Source organism: Aedes albopictus, chromosome 2 (assembly GCF_035046485.1).
Source record: "Aedes albopictus strain Foshan chromosome 2, AalbF5, whole genome shotgun sequence".
Classification (NCBI taxonomy): Eukaryota; Metazoa; Arthropoda; class Insecta; order Diptera; family Culicidae; genus Aedes; species Aedes albopictus.
In genome coordinates, this window is record NC_085137.1 from 493,708,285 (window position 1) to 493,726,587 (window position 18,303).

The following is an 18,303-nucleotide window of genomic DNA, read 5'->3' on the forward strand; positions in this document are numbered from 1 at the left end:
TTCGTTTTCACAGATGAATGAAACACAAAATAAATACCCAAGTATGAGGCAGAGCAGATCCCAACAAAATATATTATTCAAAGGAATGGGTTTAAAAATATTTGCAACAAGATATCAATCGTTTTTCCAGTGTTTTATGTCTCTCGAGTCTAACAACATTCAAACATTTTCAAGAGTTGATAAAGTGATATCCATCATGATGTTTGGACATTCTAGTGTTAGGCACATAAGTTTTAAAACTGGGACCTGAATCCCACTTCTAATGTAAAGGACAGGAAAGTAGGCCATTTCGACTAGAAATCTTATTGGACTAAAAGCTAGTTAAAACAGATAAAAAATTATTTTCAGAGTACCATGTCAATACATCTGATACATTTATGCCAAAGGTTTTTATATTTGTTAAAAAATAGGATTTAAAGTTATTAATGAATCAACCATCTGAAGGAAAGAAGGTCAATATTTCGGTCCCTTAAATCTTGAAAATATTGTGTGGACAATAGGTAGGAGGGGTTAAGATGGCCACCGATTGATTCCTTTCTTGTTTTTATGATTTATTTTCACTTCATACAAAGAACAACAAAAATAATACACAAAACAAACCAGAACAGATACCTTACGTTGATTATGGATAGCGCCAGTTGAAATGAGCTGCGAAAATTATTGAAGAAATTTTTCACATAAAATATGCAGATGTCTCTGTAAAAGTAGATATATACAGACTTGCTTCGGCATTAGAGTCTTTAAATTTGCAATACACGCTCATATAGTGTCAGCAATTCGGCATATATCATACTCATACGCTTAAAAACTAACGCTTGTGATTAGTATTACTATTCTGCGGAATTGAACCTAATACTCAACGCCATTGAATTTGAGGGTACTGCGTTTCGTTTCACTTCATAGATTAACATTAACTCAATTTCACCATGGCATGACATCTTTTCACACTTAAAATAAAGATTCTGCGGCCAATCAGTTTCTAACAAAGCACCTTGTGATTATCGAATTAGTTGATAAAAGAGAAGATAAATCGCTGTCAAGAGGCACTTGTGTTGTGATGATCATGTTTTCTCATAGTAAATTTAAACACATTTTTGTGGTCTTCACTGCAACGCGGCTTTCAGTGTTGGTATTATTATTTATAATACACTACTTTCGTATTCAAGATATTACTTTTTTTTAATACAATATATACATGATTGAATGTAATTGCCAATCAAAATTTATAAATCATCACTTATTGGTGTTCCTGATTTTATACAGAATTTATTAGTTTTTTTATTCTTCTGCAAATAAAACTAGCATGTTAAGGACTTAAACAATTTAAACACTTCTTCTACGCTAGCAAGATGCGATTTGCCGGGATGAGCTGCAGTGAAACCTTTGGTTCAATCCTTACCTTATCCACCCCTCAAAATGTGACCTTCTAACCTCGAGCTGCCACGAGTATTGTGGCTTCCTCCCATTACTAACAGATATGATTTAAAAAAATGTTATTGTGAGTATATTATATATATTTAGTACAAAAAAGATCTTCGGCTCCGTAAAGCGTTATACACGATTGAGCCCCGGATAAATGAAGTAGATAAAAAAACTCCTCTTCCTCTTATTCTTACGCACATATTGTGTATTCCCTTCATTAACTTGTATGTTTATTTACATTCACGATTTGCTTAACGTATTTGAACTTGAGAAGTTACAAACATTATTGAAATATTTTCATATAAATTCACATTTATTTATGTCAACTAATGAAAATGTTCATATTTCTTCAAAAATTTTAACAAAAACTATGCTAGACATATCTAATACTCAATGCAATACAATTCTTCTTGAAAATATTTAACAAAATCGTTCAAAAATGGCTGAGTACATAAATATTTTGATTTTTTCTTTGGATGTATGGCATTACGCCATTTAAAAGGGCCTAACTCAAAAATGGGCCCTACGATTTTTTTTAAATTTTGCCCAGACATGCAGGATAGTCATAGAAAACGAATGATGGGCACCGATTGGATGGAGATTTTTATTTTATAATAACGGTCTGGGGAGCACCGTGGCAATAATTGAATGAGTGTTTCCCATGCTTGTCGAAAGACTGTAGTTATTCGGCCATCATCATGTTTGTTGGATAACTTGTCCACGTGTGAGTATTTGATAGCAGTAGTAGCGGTGGTATCGGATAGCAGTGAAAAAGTTTCAACAAGAAGTACATAGTTCAATAACAGGATTGCCAACGATGATACAGAGATTCAGATATAGTTTCAGTAAGGTGCACTCTCGATGGGGATGTTCTTTTTGATGGCGATGAGAGTGAAGCGGTGAACTGCACTGAATAGAAAAGTGTCTGTAGAGTTGTGGTGTGGAGTTGTGAGATAGAAGAAGTGATATTCTGACACGACGAGAAAAAGATAACGGAGAGTTGGTTTTGATATTTTTGCTTGGTAGAAATTCCAAGAGTAATCCCTTGGGAAATTCCAAGCGGAATCCCCTGAGGAATTTTAGGAGGCACCCCTGAAGAGTGCCAGGAGGAATCCCCGGGAGAATACCAAGAGCTCCTAGAAGAAACCCTGAGGAAGTTTCTAGAAGAATCCCTGAGGGAGTTCCTAGAGGAATGCCGAAGGGAGTTCCTAGAGGAATCTCTGAGGAAATTCTGAAAGGAATTCCTGAGAGAATTCCTCCAGGAAGCCCCTCGGGGATTCCTCCAAGAAGTCTCTTGGGGATTCCTTCGGGAATTTCCTCAGGGATTCCTCCAGGAATTGCCTGAGGAACTTTTCAAAGGAATCCCTGAGGGAGTTCCTAGAGCAATTCCTGAGGGAGTTCTTAGAAGTATCTATATGAGGGAGTTCCTAGAGGTATCCCTGAGGGAATTCCTAAAGGAATCTTTAAGGGAATTCCTATAGGAATCTCTGAGAGAATTTCTAAAAGAATCCCCGAGGGCATTCCATAAGGAAATTCCTAGAAGAATCACCGTAAAAAATCCTAGAGGAATCCCCGAGGGAATTCCTGAAGGAATCCCCGAGGAAATTCCTGGAGGAAAATCTTGGAGGCATTCCTGTGGGATTTCCGTTTTAAATTCCTAAACGAAAAGCTGGTGAAGGAATCTGATTATACATTCTTGTGGGGATTTATTGGGAAATCCCTTAACTATATTCTTAGATTTTTTTTGAAAATTCCTAAAGGATTCTTGGAAAAACTCTTGAAGGAATTTCTGGAAATATTCCTATAGAAATTCCTTGGAAATTTCTTGGAGGAATTTACGAGAAACTTCTGAACAACTTCCTGGGGGAATTTCCAGAAAGGTTTTCTTTTGAAATTCCCAAATAGAAATCATGAGGAAATTTGTGAAATAATCTCTAGGGAATACATGAAGGTATTTCTTGGGAAATTCTTGAAAACTGCTAAAGAAATTTTTGGAGGAGCTCCTGGGTAAATTTCTTAGAGAATTCCAAGGAAATTTTCAGAGAAACTCCTGAATAAATTTCCGTAAAAAAACATTATGGAAACATTATGGGATTCCTGGGCTTGTTACTGGGGGAATTTCTAGAAGAGTTTATCAGATTATTTCTGGAAAAATTCCTGGGGAAATTCCTGAGGAAATTTGTGGAGGAATCCCCGAAGAAAATTCTGGAGGAATCCCCGAGGAACTTTCTGGAAAAAATCCTTTAGGAATTTTCTCAGGAATTGATCTAGGAACTACCTCAGGGATTCTTTTCGTTATTTCTTCAGGGATTCCTCCAGGAACTCTCTCTTCTAGGAATATTCCATGAATTCTTCCAGGATTTCTTCTAGTAATACTCCAAGTTTTCAATTGAGTTTTACTCAGATTCCATATGGGATGCTTTCAGGGTTTTTTGCATGGATCCTTACAAATTCACACTGAAATTTCTTATGGAGTTGCTCCTGGAATTTCTTCAGAGATAGTGCCGAAATTTATCCAATAATATTTACAAGACATTTTCGAAGTAGATCTTCAAACTATTTCCGAAAACATTCTCATGGATTTCTTCAAAAGTTTGTCCACAGTTGTTTAGGGATTCCCTAGGATCAGGCCCGTGGACAGAAGTGGCGCCAAGGGAGGGGTCTTTCCCAATTTCGGCGAAAGGCGGAGGAGCGCCTAGTATATGAAGCATCGGTAATGGAGGGGGAGTTAACACCCAAACCCCTCCCCCTTATTCACGAGCTTGCCTAGGATGTTAGCTAATAGATTCTCCTGATTTTTTTTTCTGAGGAGTGATTCCTTCACAAATTTCTCCTACCAACAAGTATTAAGGATTCCAGATACATCCTCCGAAAAATTCATCGGGCATTTATTCGGCATTTTCGGAATTTGTTCAAAGATTACTCAACCATCCTCTAGAAATTTTATGAAGAATTACTCCAACAAAAATCTGAAGAGTTATTTCCAACGGTTTGTTCAGTCATTTCAGGAGTTTACCTATAGGGTTCCTCAAGCGATTTCTTCAGAAACTCTCACTGAAACTTACCCAGCAGCTTCTCCAAGAATTTCCAAAGGAATTCTGGAGAAAATTTAAGCAGGATTTTCCCCAGAATGCCTTCAAGTATGGCTCTACCCCATTTGGCATAATGCCGTTTGGCATAATGCCATTTGGCATAATGGCCATTTAGCATAATGGCTATTTGGCATAATGCCATTTGGCATAATACGAAGAACAGCCTTCTTGGTAAGAATGTGCATAATCCTTGTTATGCCAAATGGCCATTATGCCAAATGGCCGTTATGCTAAATGGCCATTATGCCAAATGGCATTATGCCAAACGGCATTATGCCAAATGGCATTATGCCAAATGGGGTAGAGCCTACAAGTATTCCTCAAAGATTCCTGCAGCCATTTCCCCAGGATATCCATTGCAAAATGTCCGCAGGAATTCTTTCAGGAATTTTCCTAAAAATTCTTTCAAAAATTACCCTAGAAATTTCTCAAGAAATTTCTCCATCAATTTTCCAGAAATTGCTCCACGAATTTTCGCAGGAATTTCTTCCGAAATTTCCTCCATAATTCCTCCAGAAGTTTTCCCAGGAATTTCCTTAGGATTTCCATTAGTAATTTTCCCAGAAATTCTTTAAGGAAGTTTTTCAGATATTCCTCCAGGAAATTTCTTAAAAACCTTCACGAATTCTCCACAGATTCCTCAAGGAATTCTTTCAAAAATTTATCCAGAACTTCCTCCAAAACATTTTTTCAGGAATTCTGTCGAAAATTTCCCAGAAGTTCCTTTAAGATTTCTCCAAAGATTCCTCCGGATATTACCCAAGAATTTCAAATAGAAAGTGCCCTTAGGAATTTCCCCAGGAATTTTTCCAGAAATATCCTGATAAACTCATCTAGAAATTCCCTCAGTAACAAGCCCAGGAATCCCTTCAGGAATTCCAAAAGGATTTCCATTAGGGATGTTTCCATAGTGTTTTTTACGGAAATTTATTCATGAGTTCCTCTGATAATTTCTTTGGAATTCTTTAAGAAATTTACCCAGGCGCTCCTCCAAGAACTTCTTTAGCAGTTTCGTTCTCAGGAATTTCCCAAGAAATGCCTTCATGTGTTCCCTCCTAGAGATTCACAAATTTCCTCATGATTTCTATTTGGGAATTTCAAAAGAAAACCTTTCTGAAGATTTCCCCAGGAAGTCTTTCAGGAGTTTCTCGTAAATTCCTCCAAGAAATTTCCAAGGAATTTCTCTAGGAATATTTCCAGAAATTCCTTCAAGAGTTTTTCCAAGAATCCTTCAGGAATTTTCAAAAGTTTTCTCAGAATATAGTTAAGGAAATCCCAACAAGAATGTATAATCAGATTCCTTCACCAGCTTTTCGTTTAGGAATTTAAAACGGAAATCCCACAGGAATGCCTCCAAGATTTTCCCCAGGAATTCCTCTAGGATATTCCTTTGGAAGATCTTCATAAATTTCCCCAGAAATTTCTTCACGATTTTCATGAGAATTTCAAAAGGAATTCTTTCTGAATTATCTCAGGATTTACTCCTGAATCTTTCCCAGGAGTTTCTCCAGGTATTTTCTCAGAAATTCCTTAACGAAACCACGAGAGATTGCAACGGAAATTTCCCCAGAATTTCCATTGGCAAATATCCTCATTATTTTTCCAATAGTTTTCCAGAAAATTTCCTCAAGAATTCCTTCAGAAATTTCCCCAGGAATTTCCATAAAAACTCATCCACCTATTTCTTCAGGCACTTCTTCTGAAATTTCTCCGGTAATTCATCTTGAAATGTCCCCAGGAATTACATCAGGAATTTCCCCAGGTTTACCGTTTGGAACTTCTAAAGAAATACTTTCAGATATTTTCCCAGGAATTTCTCGAGAAGATTTCCTAGGAATTCATCCAGGAATTATTTCAGTAATCTCCGGAATACTTCCAGGACATTTCGCATGAGTTTCTTTAGGAAATTCCCTAGCATTTTAAATAGGATTTTTTATGGAATTTTTCTAGGAATTTTCCTGAAGATTGCTGCAAAAAATCCTGTAGGAATCGCAGAAAAATCTCGGAGATATTCAAAAAGTAATTCCTAATGGAAATTAAGGTGGAAATTCTGGATGAGTCGTTGTAAAAAAAAAATGGAAGAATCCCGTTAGCAACTTCAATGGAATTGCAGATTTCTTAACGGACTTCCACAAGAAATCCCTGCTTGAATCCAAGAAGGTTCCTAGAGAAATTCCATATGCTTTTTTTCTCTGGAGGAACCGATAAGATATTATGGAGAAAAATCAGGGTTTTATTTCGAAAATCTTGAAAAAATCGCAGAAGTAATTCAGTATACAAATCCCAGATTGAAACCCCTGAGGGAATCCCAGAAAAAAATGCTGGAGGATAAATTAAGTAAAGCAGTTTGTGGAAGATATTCACGGAAAGATTCCCGATAGAACTTATCGAAACACTTTGCGAATTTTTGATAAAACTAGTATTTCCCTAACAATGAATGCTGAACTGTGAGAGTATTAGCTGAACAGTACCTGCACAGACAGACGTCTCACTCTACTCACTTCCCATCGTTTCCTTTTATAACAGATTATTTAAATATGCCGTATTTCGCAAATCGCTCGCTCATGGTCTCGCATCGCTTTTGCTCCTGTTTGACGTTTGCTCACCACCGCCATCTAGTCAGTGGGTTTGCGTACCACAGCATAATTAGCATTGGGCGATTATGTTTGCGTGACGATGATTTTTATCGCATTTTGTTTCAAGTGATACGTCTGTTTGTCTGTGGTAGCTGGTTTATTGTGTCAATGGTTGTACACAATAACAGCTGAATATTTATCTGAAGTATGGCTTGTTCATCCTCTTTAATCAGTAATACATAGATGACTGAATATCAACTTGAATAGAATATTATTCATCTGTTTAACCAGCTATACACCAACATGCAGAATTAATCATCATTTGTTCAACCTTTAATCAAATAATTTTTGACAGCTGGCCCAAGCATGGTTTTCGTGAAGTCCACATCGCTTCTTCAGCCTCAATACAGACTTAGTCCAACTTATGTTCTTGACTATTCAGACACAACAAGTAATGCTCTTGTTTTCGAGGATATGTATTCATTTGTGTGTGGTGTAGGTGCTAAGGTGAGTGACTATAAATCAGGAGGTCCGAGTTCAATTCCCAGTTTTCCTACAGATTAATTTACACATTCCTAAACATCTCTTCTGGAAATAGACGCAGCTAATGGTAAAAATAGGCTCACGAAAGTGTTTGTATTTTATTTTTACACAATCAATAAATTTTATTGACTACTAATTAAGCGCATATTAAGCCTTAAATCAGCCTTCCAATGAACCTCAAATCAGCCTAAGGTTAAATAAAATCACCAAAATTAGATGTTTAGGAGCTGAATAAAGGATTGTACCACTTGTGCTCAGCTTTTTCTCAAATGAAGGCTGATTTAAAATAGCTGGAGAAACGTTTGTACAGCATCAAATTGTGTTACCTGGGAAGTAGGTATATAACAGTGAAAAATGAACTTTTCCAGCATGCACCGAAGCGCTTTGCAGCTGTGGCCGTTGAAATCAGGAATGCCTATCCAACGGGAACACCACGGCGCGGAGGAAAAACCTGTTGCGGCTGGGGCGATTTTAATGCCGTCACGAATGCACTCCCTTAATTCAAAGTGACGTTTATCTAAGTGGCCGCAGCTCAACAGAGAGCGGTAAGGAGTTGCAAGAGCAGAAGAGAAGCGAACCCACCGTAGCAAGAAACAGCAGCACGAAGAGAAAGAGAGAGAGTCATTGCTAAAGCGGATCGGAACGATATGCCGAGGTTTTATGCTACATTTAATAATAGGCGGCCCAAGACTGCGCCAGTGCCCGCTATGTGCAATGACCGGGATGGAAATTTGCTGACAGACAAAACAATAATGGTGGTACCTAGGAAGATGAGTTGGATGGTACCAATGAAGGTAACCCCAGGAACAAAATTAGCACTGCTGGTGATGGTGAATCAGTGGAACCACCAACACTTGACGGGGTGAGTAACACCTTGAACAAGAATGGCTGGTGGGAATGTCAAGAGATTGTTCTCTTCGGAAACATGTAGTTGTATCAATCAGTTCGCCAGATCCTTATAAAGATATGAAAAGATGAAAAATTACCCAACATAGTCTCAAATACGCAATCTACAAGAAAGGGAACAGAAAATAGTGTGCTAACAACGTGAGGATTACAGTTTTCAAGATACTGTCACGTGTGCAGTTCAACAGACTGAATCTACTGAAGAAGGTCTTTTTCGGCGAATACCAGGAGAATCCCTGGCTTAGACTTTTCAATTGAAACGAGCATCTCACTTGTAAATTTCTTAAACATGTTCAATCCAATAGAACAATGTGTTTAAACTGAGCAAATGACTTGAGTGTCCACTTGCATGCTCTTGAATGCATCTCAGTTGAAGCAAGTGTGGTGCGTGAGCAAACTGAGTCGAATTCATCTCGCTTGACGGATGACTTCAACTCAACTCACATGAATCAGGGGTTTAGACGGGGCAAGTGAGATGATTTCGTTAGACTTGAATGAAAAAGTCCAACATGTTCAACGTTCATTCAAAAGTCAAGTGAGTTGCTCAAGTGAGATAAATGGTGGTGTGTATACGTTAAATTCACATTCAATTGGGAATTTTTCATTGATTTGAATCAAATCACTTGCACCGCGTGAACCAGGGTTAAGTAAATCAACTACTGATCAACAGATTATTCTGTGGATGGTCCTGGACAAATAACGTGAATACAACTAGCAGCCTTGCCTTCTGTTCAGTGATTTTAAAGTAGCATACTATTCGATGAAAAGAAATGAGCTTTGGCTGATTATGTCAGAACATGGTTTGCCGGCAAAACTAATTAGGTTTATGCATGCAACGCTGAACCGATCGCCTGTAAGGTACACCGGGGCAAGTTGGAACGGGTGGGGTAAGATGAAACACAAAGTTTTGAAAAGATTTCAATACAATTTGAAAATGTATATTTTACCAAAAGATTGTTTGAATCAAATACTTTGCGTTACCAAGTTCCAATTGTTTAGAATGATCAGATAACATCATGTTAACCCACTGTTTCAACTTGTGCCGGTGTACCTTGTTTCTGTTGGTTTATCAATTATCTGCAGTAACAGCTGTTGATCTTTTTTCTAACATTTCACTCAATTTTATTTTAATTAGTCATTTTCAATATGGCGCCGTCCACGAACTACGTAACGCCTACACAAAATTTTGCGGGTTTTCATACAAAAAAAAAATGCGTAACGGAGGGGGAAGGGGGTCGAAAATTATTTAGCGTTGCGTAAAAAATAGTTGCTACCTCTAATAATAGAAGCAGTGCTTTTTTAATAGGTTCCCCAAAATAGACGGACAGTTCTGAAATTTGTGATGGCACGACAAAACTGCCTCGTAAAGAGTTATCTAGCAAAGGTGTCTCCCAAAATATAGCTAGGACCATATGATCATAGGAATTTGATTCGCTGAAGACGGTTCAATACTCTTCATGAGTCCATATTTATGACGGGTAGCATATTCGCTCAGAAACAAATTTTGAGAAAGGCAATCTGTTGGTAACGTTTCAAAAACGAAATCTTCTCTTCTATCTACAATCAAAAATTGAAACACAAAAACTTGACGCAAATTTCAAAACCATGGAATAGTAGAAATGTCGTGAACGAGGAAGTAGAACCTAAAACTACTTGTCAAAAACAGTGACACCAACGTGAGTACTACTGACAGAGAAGCAGAGTGGAACATCATGAAGAAAATAAGAGAAAGCGAATTGGAGAGAACTCGCAGTTGACAGTAGCTTTTGTGAAAAGTGTGTTCATTCAAGTGGTGCTTATTGGTTCATTTTCCGTTTTTTTTTTTTTGAAAAGTGAAACACTTGGTGAACATTATTATCAAAAACTTTCTCGGATTACTCAGTGGACAGAAGGCTTCAGAAAGAGAGAGTGGAATTACTTGTGTGAAAACGAAGAACGTGTTCCAGATGTTCGTGATAGCGACAGAGACAGACAGTATCAAGAGATAGAAAGAGAGAGAGAGAGAGAGAGATAGAAAGAGCGATAAAACGTGAGAGTGAGAATTTTGGCTAGCGTTACCTGGCGTGAGTTGAAACCACGCCTAACTTGTTAGCGACCAATCTCCACGGAGAGTAGCATCCAGTCATTTTCTTGCCGCTTTTTTCACTGATTCGGATTTGGGTGAATGGTATGGTCAATTTCGGGTGTCGGGTGACAAGAGTGACATTGTTTTTTTTTGGTTGAATTTTTGTTCGATTTTTTGTTCAAAATTTCGCGTCGTTTTTGGCGGATTGGGGTTGGCATTGACAATAACAAGAATAGAGACATTGGTGGCGTTATTATTACCGTGAATATGGTTGAAAATTGTCTCACAAAAACGGAAGAGTGTTGAGTAAAAAACAGGAAATGGAATCGAAATAAGGAACATGGCTCTCGAATGAATAACCAAAAATTTATTTCGGACACAAACATAAAAAAAGCTTCAATATTTGACAAGCCAAACTGCACACGTTTTTTCTCATTAAATATAATGATCTATCATGTAAAAATGAGTAAATTTGATAATGTTTAAACTGAAACCTGTAAAAAGCAAATTAAACGTGTGAAGCTCTCAAAGCAAATAGCAACATAATTCAAGCTGTAGAACAAAGTAAATATGCTATTGAACATTCTGCGTAGCAATATTTAAAATAGATGCCATGTAACACAATCATCCCAAGTCATACAACTCAAATCATATTTTTTTAATTATAAAACCAAGCAGAATGCAAGACGAAAAGCACGACGAAAGAAATCATTTTCTGAAATTGCGGATGCAACATCTTTATGTAGCTTCTGGTTAAGAAATCGCGGATTGGACCCATGATGGACGGATTGCTTTCAGGACCTGGATCTCACCGCTGGATCCAACCGACTTGTATTTCACTATTTATGATTTTTTATTAGTAATTTTATATGAGGGTTAAGTTGTAGATCGCACCAGCGATACTGAAAACCGTTCGTCTTCACAAAAACAATAAAAATATACGAAATGTAACTTGATGCACATACAGTTCAAAAATATATCTATCGCAACAAACCAAAGACGTAGGTCAATCTTCATTATTACAACTCTGGCTCAACAGTTGAAAGCTTTCCAATGTAACGTAGGACGTTTTCAAATGTCAAACACGAGTTCAAACATATGCAAAAATATGACGAAACAACAGTCATCGTTCTCAAAAATCGTAACAAAATAGTAACATATGCTGAAATTTACCTGTTAGTTGAGTTCTTCTTATTGGAACCGGATTTGGGCTGCACTTGGAAATATTTCTGAAACGATTCAAAGTTGCAAGATTTCAATGAAGCCGGAAAGATTTCACGTTAGCAACCGTAGTCAGCGGTGCTTCTTACCTTTGCAATTTTGGCTTTGCATTCCACGGCGTGCTCTTTGTAGGTGGCGAGATTGATAACCGCTCCGCAAGCTGCAAAAAGGTATCAAAGTGACTTAGTGTTTTAGTCAGATATAGAAAATATAGAAGAATAGAAAACGAACGAACCATCACAGGTGGAGTTCTGGCCCTTGGTTTTGGCCTTGTCTTTCTTCTTGCGGAAAAATAGCGAACCACGTTTCCGGCGCTTTTCCGGATGGTCGGTGTAGCCCTCGCTGGAAAAGGAAAGTGATATCAATGGGGAAAAACGAGTGGTTTTAATTTTTCTGACGGTATAGTTTTCAAGGTTATCTAATACGAGAAGTTTTTGAGCATCAGAAGAGCACAATGTGTTAGGGTCCTCGTGGCGGAACACATTCAAAGTCACTAGATTCGATTGTGAATAGAATATGATGGTTAGAGCGATAGTCTCAGAGTTAACACACAACAAAACATGGGGTTAGTAGAAATGAGATCATGATTATGAGTTCTTAAGTAATTTTAAGGAACACTAAGAAGATTGTATAATATTTTATATGGCGTAGCTTACCCAATAAAATGAAACACACGGTACTGAACAAATTTTAAGGCAGTGATGCCAGCATCAACTGAGGGGATGTCTTTCAGAAGACTAGAGCTCCACAAGATATTCGAATTGGTTAAAAGTTTGTTTAACTGTTTGATCTCAATTACAGGGTACTTAGACAATTTTGCAGAATAATCACAGAGAACAGACATCCAAGTCCAATCTGAATTTTGTGTAAGGAATATTTCATCGGCAACACAAGTGGCAATAGCGTGGCGCTGCAATCGGTTAGTTTCTCATACAGTGATAGACATTCGTTTAGCCGCGAACAGAAAAAGTGTCAGGAAACTCATACAAAAGATTTTATGATAAAACTTTTTTATCGTAGTGGTAGTATATCTAGTACTGTTTTATAAAAATGTGATACATCACACTTACATATACACTGAAACAAAAACCCTTCTAATGTCATTTTTTGCCTAGACATTCGTTTAGACGAATTGTACAATTTTTAGAATTCCATAATAAAAAACTATCAAATTTCGAAAAATATCCAACAAAGTCATTTTGAGGCTTTCCACGAAGCAGCACGAAAAAAATCCATTTTTTTTAATTTTGCATTTTTCATTTGCATATAATTTTGCACAGCTGTTCTAATCAATATAAATAACCATTTTTTCATATTAAAACTTTTTATTAAGTCTCGACTAACTTTCAAATAGGGCCTATGAAAAAATGGAACATATGCAAATGAAAAATCATATCTCTGAAACTGCTTGTTTGATCGGAAAACTGTCTTCGGCAAAGTTGTAGATTAATATACAGGGGATACTCAAAATAACTGGGACAGGTAAAATTTTCACTTTTCAAAAAATGTTCAATTCGCTGTAACTTTTCGAAAAGGGCATCAAATATTCTCAAATTTTTACTGTAAGCTCATCAACTAGTTGTGTATCAGTGGACAAAATTTGGTAAAGATCGGGCCATTCTACACGAAGTTATGAAGATTCTAGAAAAAGGTGTAATTATCCGATAGCCAACTTTGAGCTGTTATATCTCCGGATTCAATGAACCGAATGCAATGAAATTTTGATCATTTATGACTTATATAATGAACTTTGAAAAACAGTTTACCTAGTTAGAAATTATTAATAAGAACAAAAGTTATGGCAATTTCATTTATTCTGTGTTTTTTTTAGTAAATTTATATATTTTTCATATGCATCCCATTACTTTTTCCATTTAATGCCGGCTATTCGGTTACTTTCCTTTAAAACATAAATATATTCAAGTCAATTAAAGGGAATTATAATGAACTATGATTACTATCTCGAATTTTGAAACGATGATGAAGTTTTGAAATAATTGGTGTTATATTAGAAAAATAATGCAATCGTAATAATTTTCTTTCGTGCAAAGAATTTTAAGTTTTGTCAAAAGTTTTTTATAGCTCATTATATAAGTCATAAATGATCAAAATTTCATTGCATTCGATTCATTGAATCCGGAGATATAACAGCTCAAAGTTGGCTATCGGATAATTATACCTTTTTCTAGAACCTATATAACTTCGTATAGAATGGCTCGATCTATTCCAAATTTTGTCCACTGATACACAACTAGTTGATGAGCTTACAGTAAAAATTTGAGAATATTTGATGCCCTTTTCGAAAAGTTACAGCGAGTTGAACATTTTTCAAAAAGTGAAAATTTTACCTGTCCCAGTTATTTTGAGTATCCCCTGTATGTCGGCTATCAGAAAAATACACATTGAAAAATTTATTTAGTTTTTCTTCTAAAAAAACTGAATTTTGTTACTAAAAATTAAATATCTCAAAAAGCTATTTTTTACCTTCGTGATATTTTGTGAGAATAAAGTTCATTCTGTTAGTTACCATCTGTAGAAATTTCATAATGGTAAAAAATGAACAAAAAAGTTATGGCACTTTGAACATTTTCGGTTGTGTGTTTTTTAGAGTGTATGACAAATTCACACAAACTCGCCGTAGGGGTTTGGCAAAACTGTCTCAGAATCCGATGGAATTTCTTAGGTTTAAAGACTATGTATTTTAAAGCAAGATTGCATACGTTGTTTTTTTTATTTATCTAAACTAATATTTGAAAAGGGCTAAAGTATTTGACCGTTTTTTACTCAATATAACTTAAAAATGACATTACCTACAAAAAAGTTAGGTATGGGTGACTTTTAGATAATCAAGTGAACTTTCATAACATTGAAAAATGTCGCTACGATTTAAAAGTCAAAAAAATGCAAATAAGAAAAATTATTTCAATTCGCAAAACATGACATTTTTGTAATTATTGAAAAGTTTGCCATATATCGCAAGATGGACACTTTTGAAGAAAAGCATTTCTGAGGTACCGTGATTTCGGGTGAAATTGATCGACGTGAGGGTAATTTTCATTTGTTAAAAATATTGCTTTAAACTTAAACTAATTTGTAGAAAATGACCATCATCCGGCTAAAGGATTATTGAATGATGAGTTACATGTTTTACAGTCAATTAGTCACATATTTCTGTATTAAATTAAATATTTTCCGTAATTGCGTGTATGGCGAATCTCAAATACCCTTTCAAACTTTTGTTACCGTGGCTGTATCGCAAATGTAATGAATATTCGAATGGATGCTTTTAGCTGCCAAGTATTTGCTAAACACGATTTCATCATCAAAAATTTTATAAATATTCAGTTTTAAACATAAAATTGCACTTTTCCGGAAGTAATCACTTTTTCAGTATGAAAGTGCATACTTTAAGGCGTTTTCATGAAATTTATTATATAATTAAAAATTGAGAAAACTCGTAAAAGTTTTGCGTAGCATTTCGCATTCTGGGGTGGTTAATTCAGGCGGAAAACATATTTTTGGCACATGCATTTTTGGCAATTTACTGATCAATTTCATCCCGAAAGCAAAATTGTTGATTTTTTTTTATTTTAAACGATATTTACCTATTGCAATTAAATGATTTGTAGTAAAAGTTTCAAACTCGTTGACTGATGAGAATCGTGGTCGTACTTGTTTTATTGCTTTGAGATTGACTTTCTTTGGGTGATCGACTGTAAGTTGGATGATATCTTTAATTGGCATTTCAGTCTAATTTGGTCAATCAAAAACAACTATATGTTTTCTTAACCCGACGTTTCGGTCCTTATTGGACCTTTTTCAAGGATTCTGTAATGTTTGAGTTTGACCATATCGCGGCATTCGAAATCACGGTAGCATTAGTGGAAAATTTTTGACAGCTCCTCCCCTCTTAAAGTATATTCTCCCATACCTAATAGAAGGCTCCTAGCAATATCATAAACTTCCCCTAAAATGCTACGTCTTTAATGAACGGTTCCTTACAACAAATACTTCATGTCATCATTTTGCGTGTTTCTTTTCGGTAGAAAACAAAAGTTTTTATCCAGGGCGTTTTTTACAGATATTTTCATATATTAAATTAAACATAGCTCCATATCTTTGATTCACAAGTCTATCTAATGCAAAGTATTTATTTTATTCTGCTATGAATGAGGAAACTTTTAAGTTAAAATTCGACTTCTGATTGATATTCTGAATTTCTGTGTAACTGATCTGGTGTTCTGGTTCAAAAGAGAATCCTAAATTATATTCTTTGTATTGGATAGATTTATAATTGAAACATATAAATCTATGTTCAATATTAATATGGGAAATCCACGTATATAAATACCCAAATATTGGTTTGACTCAAAAAAAAACATGTTGTGTTGGGTTAGATTCAGATAATAGCAATTTAATTACTTTGATCCATTTTGAATTCTATTCTTAGCGGTTGGTGTGGGGTTTGGTTCTCCGGAATAGGATTAATTTAATTCCGCAAATGGGCATGTATTCCAAATTGACTTCAATTTATTTTTTAACTTTTTTTTAGCGTGATCGTTTTTTCAATATTTCAATTTTTTACTTGAAAGTTCACACAAATTCCTTAAAGTCACACATACCACACTTTTTTGTAGGTCATGTTATTTTTAAGTTACATTGGTATAAAAAAATGGTCCAAAACTTAAGCCCTTTTCAAATATTGGTGTAGATAAATAAAAAAAAAACCTAATTAATCCACCTAGCGGTGATGGTGCCTTTCTCGTGCTTTAATATATCCTTTCAACAAAACTCGAGCGACATGTTGATGACATTGTTATAAATACAAAAAACTTCTTGCCAAATCTACTCAATATGGATACATTTTATATTAGCATAACATCCAATATTTAGAAAATATAAGACAACGATCCAAAACTCAAACCAAACAAGTGTCATGAAGCCGCAAAATTTTGAAACGTCATTTTAGATTTTCCGATCATCATTTTATGACTCCGGATATCTACCCCAACTAAACTAACTTGAACATTGAGACACCATCTTGGATGTTCTGGTATTCATTTTTGGACTCTGCACCTAAAATTACATAAAATAGTCGCCGTATTGGTTACCAGTTTTGGGCGAAGACCGGCATTCTTCCCCATTCAAACTATAGTCATATTGCAGACCTTGTGAAACAGCGCACAGCTTGGGTTTTCTGATAACAAATTTTGAATTCTGGACATATTTTCATACAAAATATGCCCATAATGCAAGAATTATAAATCCTATAAAATAGGCACTAGCTTGAATACTGGGCCATTATCTTGGATTTTGGACCGCTATCTTGGATACTCTGGTGGACTCCGAACATATTTCCCATACCAAATACACTTATTTTACATAGTTTTAGAGCTCAAAATTCCTTAAAACAGCCACTATCTTCTGTTGACGCGATCAAATTCTTATTTTTCCATTCAACGTTGACCCATCCTGCTATAAATTTACACCTTAGGAATCTGAAATGGTACGATTTTATGAGATCGCTTTAGTTTTGTCTATATTTTGTTCTCATATATGAGAACTTAGACCTATTCGTCACTGTTGTTCATACCTAATGTTTATCAGGCCATTAAACAAAGCCACGATTTAATTTTTCACATGAACGTTGGTTCTGCTACACAACAGCTAGTCTCTAATGTGATCTAAGGCTATTTTTTGCTAACCGTTCGTTAGATTATCAAAAAATCTGCGATCTGATGTGTCGTATGTGTGGGTTTAGTTCATTTTTATATTTGGTAATTTCCAGTGGGATAGCCGGATCTGATTCCATGAGTTATGGACCATGACACTACCGGTTGTCCCCATTATGGTCTGAGAATATTTTATTGCTATTTATTCACCTTTACCTAATCACCGCGATTTGATATATCGCATGAATGGGTTTGCTTCACTTTTACTTCTAACCACTTTCGAAGCCACAGCTGAACCCGCAACACTACTGGGAATCTAATGTGGTCTGACCCTATTTTTCCATCAGGTTGTCGATAAGTCGTGATCAGTCTTGTTAGAGATCACAGTCATTTGAATCTTTTCGTCGATATTCGGCCTCCTTTGTCTCCGACATTCGCAACACAAGCAATCAAACTACTGTTCGAAACAAAAATGTCAAACGAATGCACTTCACCACGATAGCGGCTTCGGGAGACGGTTCGGCTTTTGTTATTCCTGTCTTCTTCCATAATAAGAGCTATGTTGCCCATCTGTGTGTCGTATTCAATGCAACATGCAATAATAAACTAATATTAACATTCATAATCAGAATTGGCTGAAAATCTATGCGTAAAGCTAGAATTGGACACATGTCAAATTGAAGGTGTCACATGCAGGGCTTGACAATTTCGACGGGACTCTCGGAACCAATTCCGGAACACTACCAGTTGTCTTTAGTGGGACGTAAGGCTATTTTCTAGCTAACTGTTCATCAGGTTATCGCAAA

The 18,303-nt window shown here is 36.0% G+C and overlaps 1 protein-coding gene across 17 annotated transcripts in view; it reads right to left on the reverse strand.

Annotated features, from left to right (window-relative positions):
* The window catches only part of LOC109423353 (rho guanine nucleotide exchange factor 18), a 102,887-nt gene that overhangs the window by 26,139 nt on the left and 58,445 nt on the right, over positions 1–18,303 (reverse strand). For 10 of the 17 annotated variants that reach the window (XM_062854241.1, XM_062854244.1, XM_062854245.1 and 7 more), the window contains 4 exons: positions 12,061–12,167; positions 11,915–11,985; positions 11,778–11,833; positions 10,598–10,684 (listed from right to left, as the gene is read on the reverse strand). In XM_062854241.1, coding sequence (XP_062710225.1) covers positions 10,598–10,684; positions 11,778–11,833; positions 11,915–11,985; positions 12,061–12,167 — 321 coding nt within the window. The remainder of the gene's footprint in view (positions 1–10,597; positions 10,685–11,777; positions 11,834–11,914; positions 11,986–12,060; positions 12,168–18,303) is intronic. The other 7 variants (XM_029870551.2, XM_029870545.2, XM_029870548.2 and 4 more) reach the window with 1 other exon arrangement.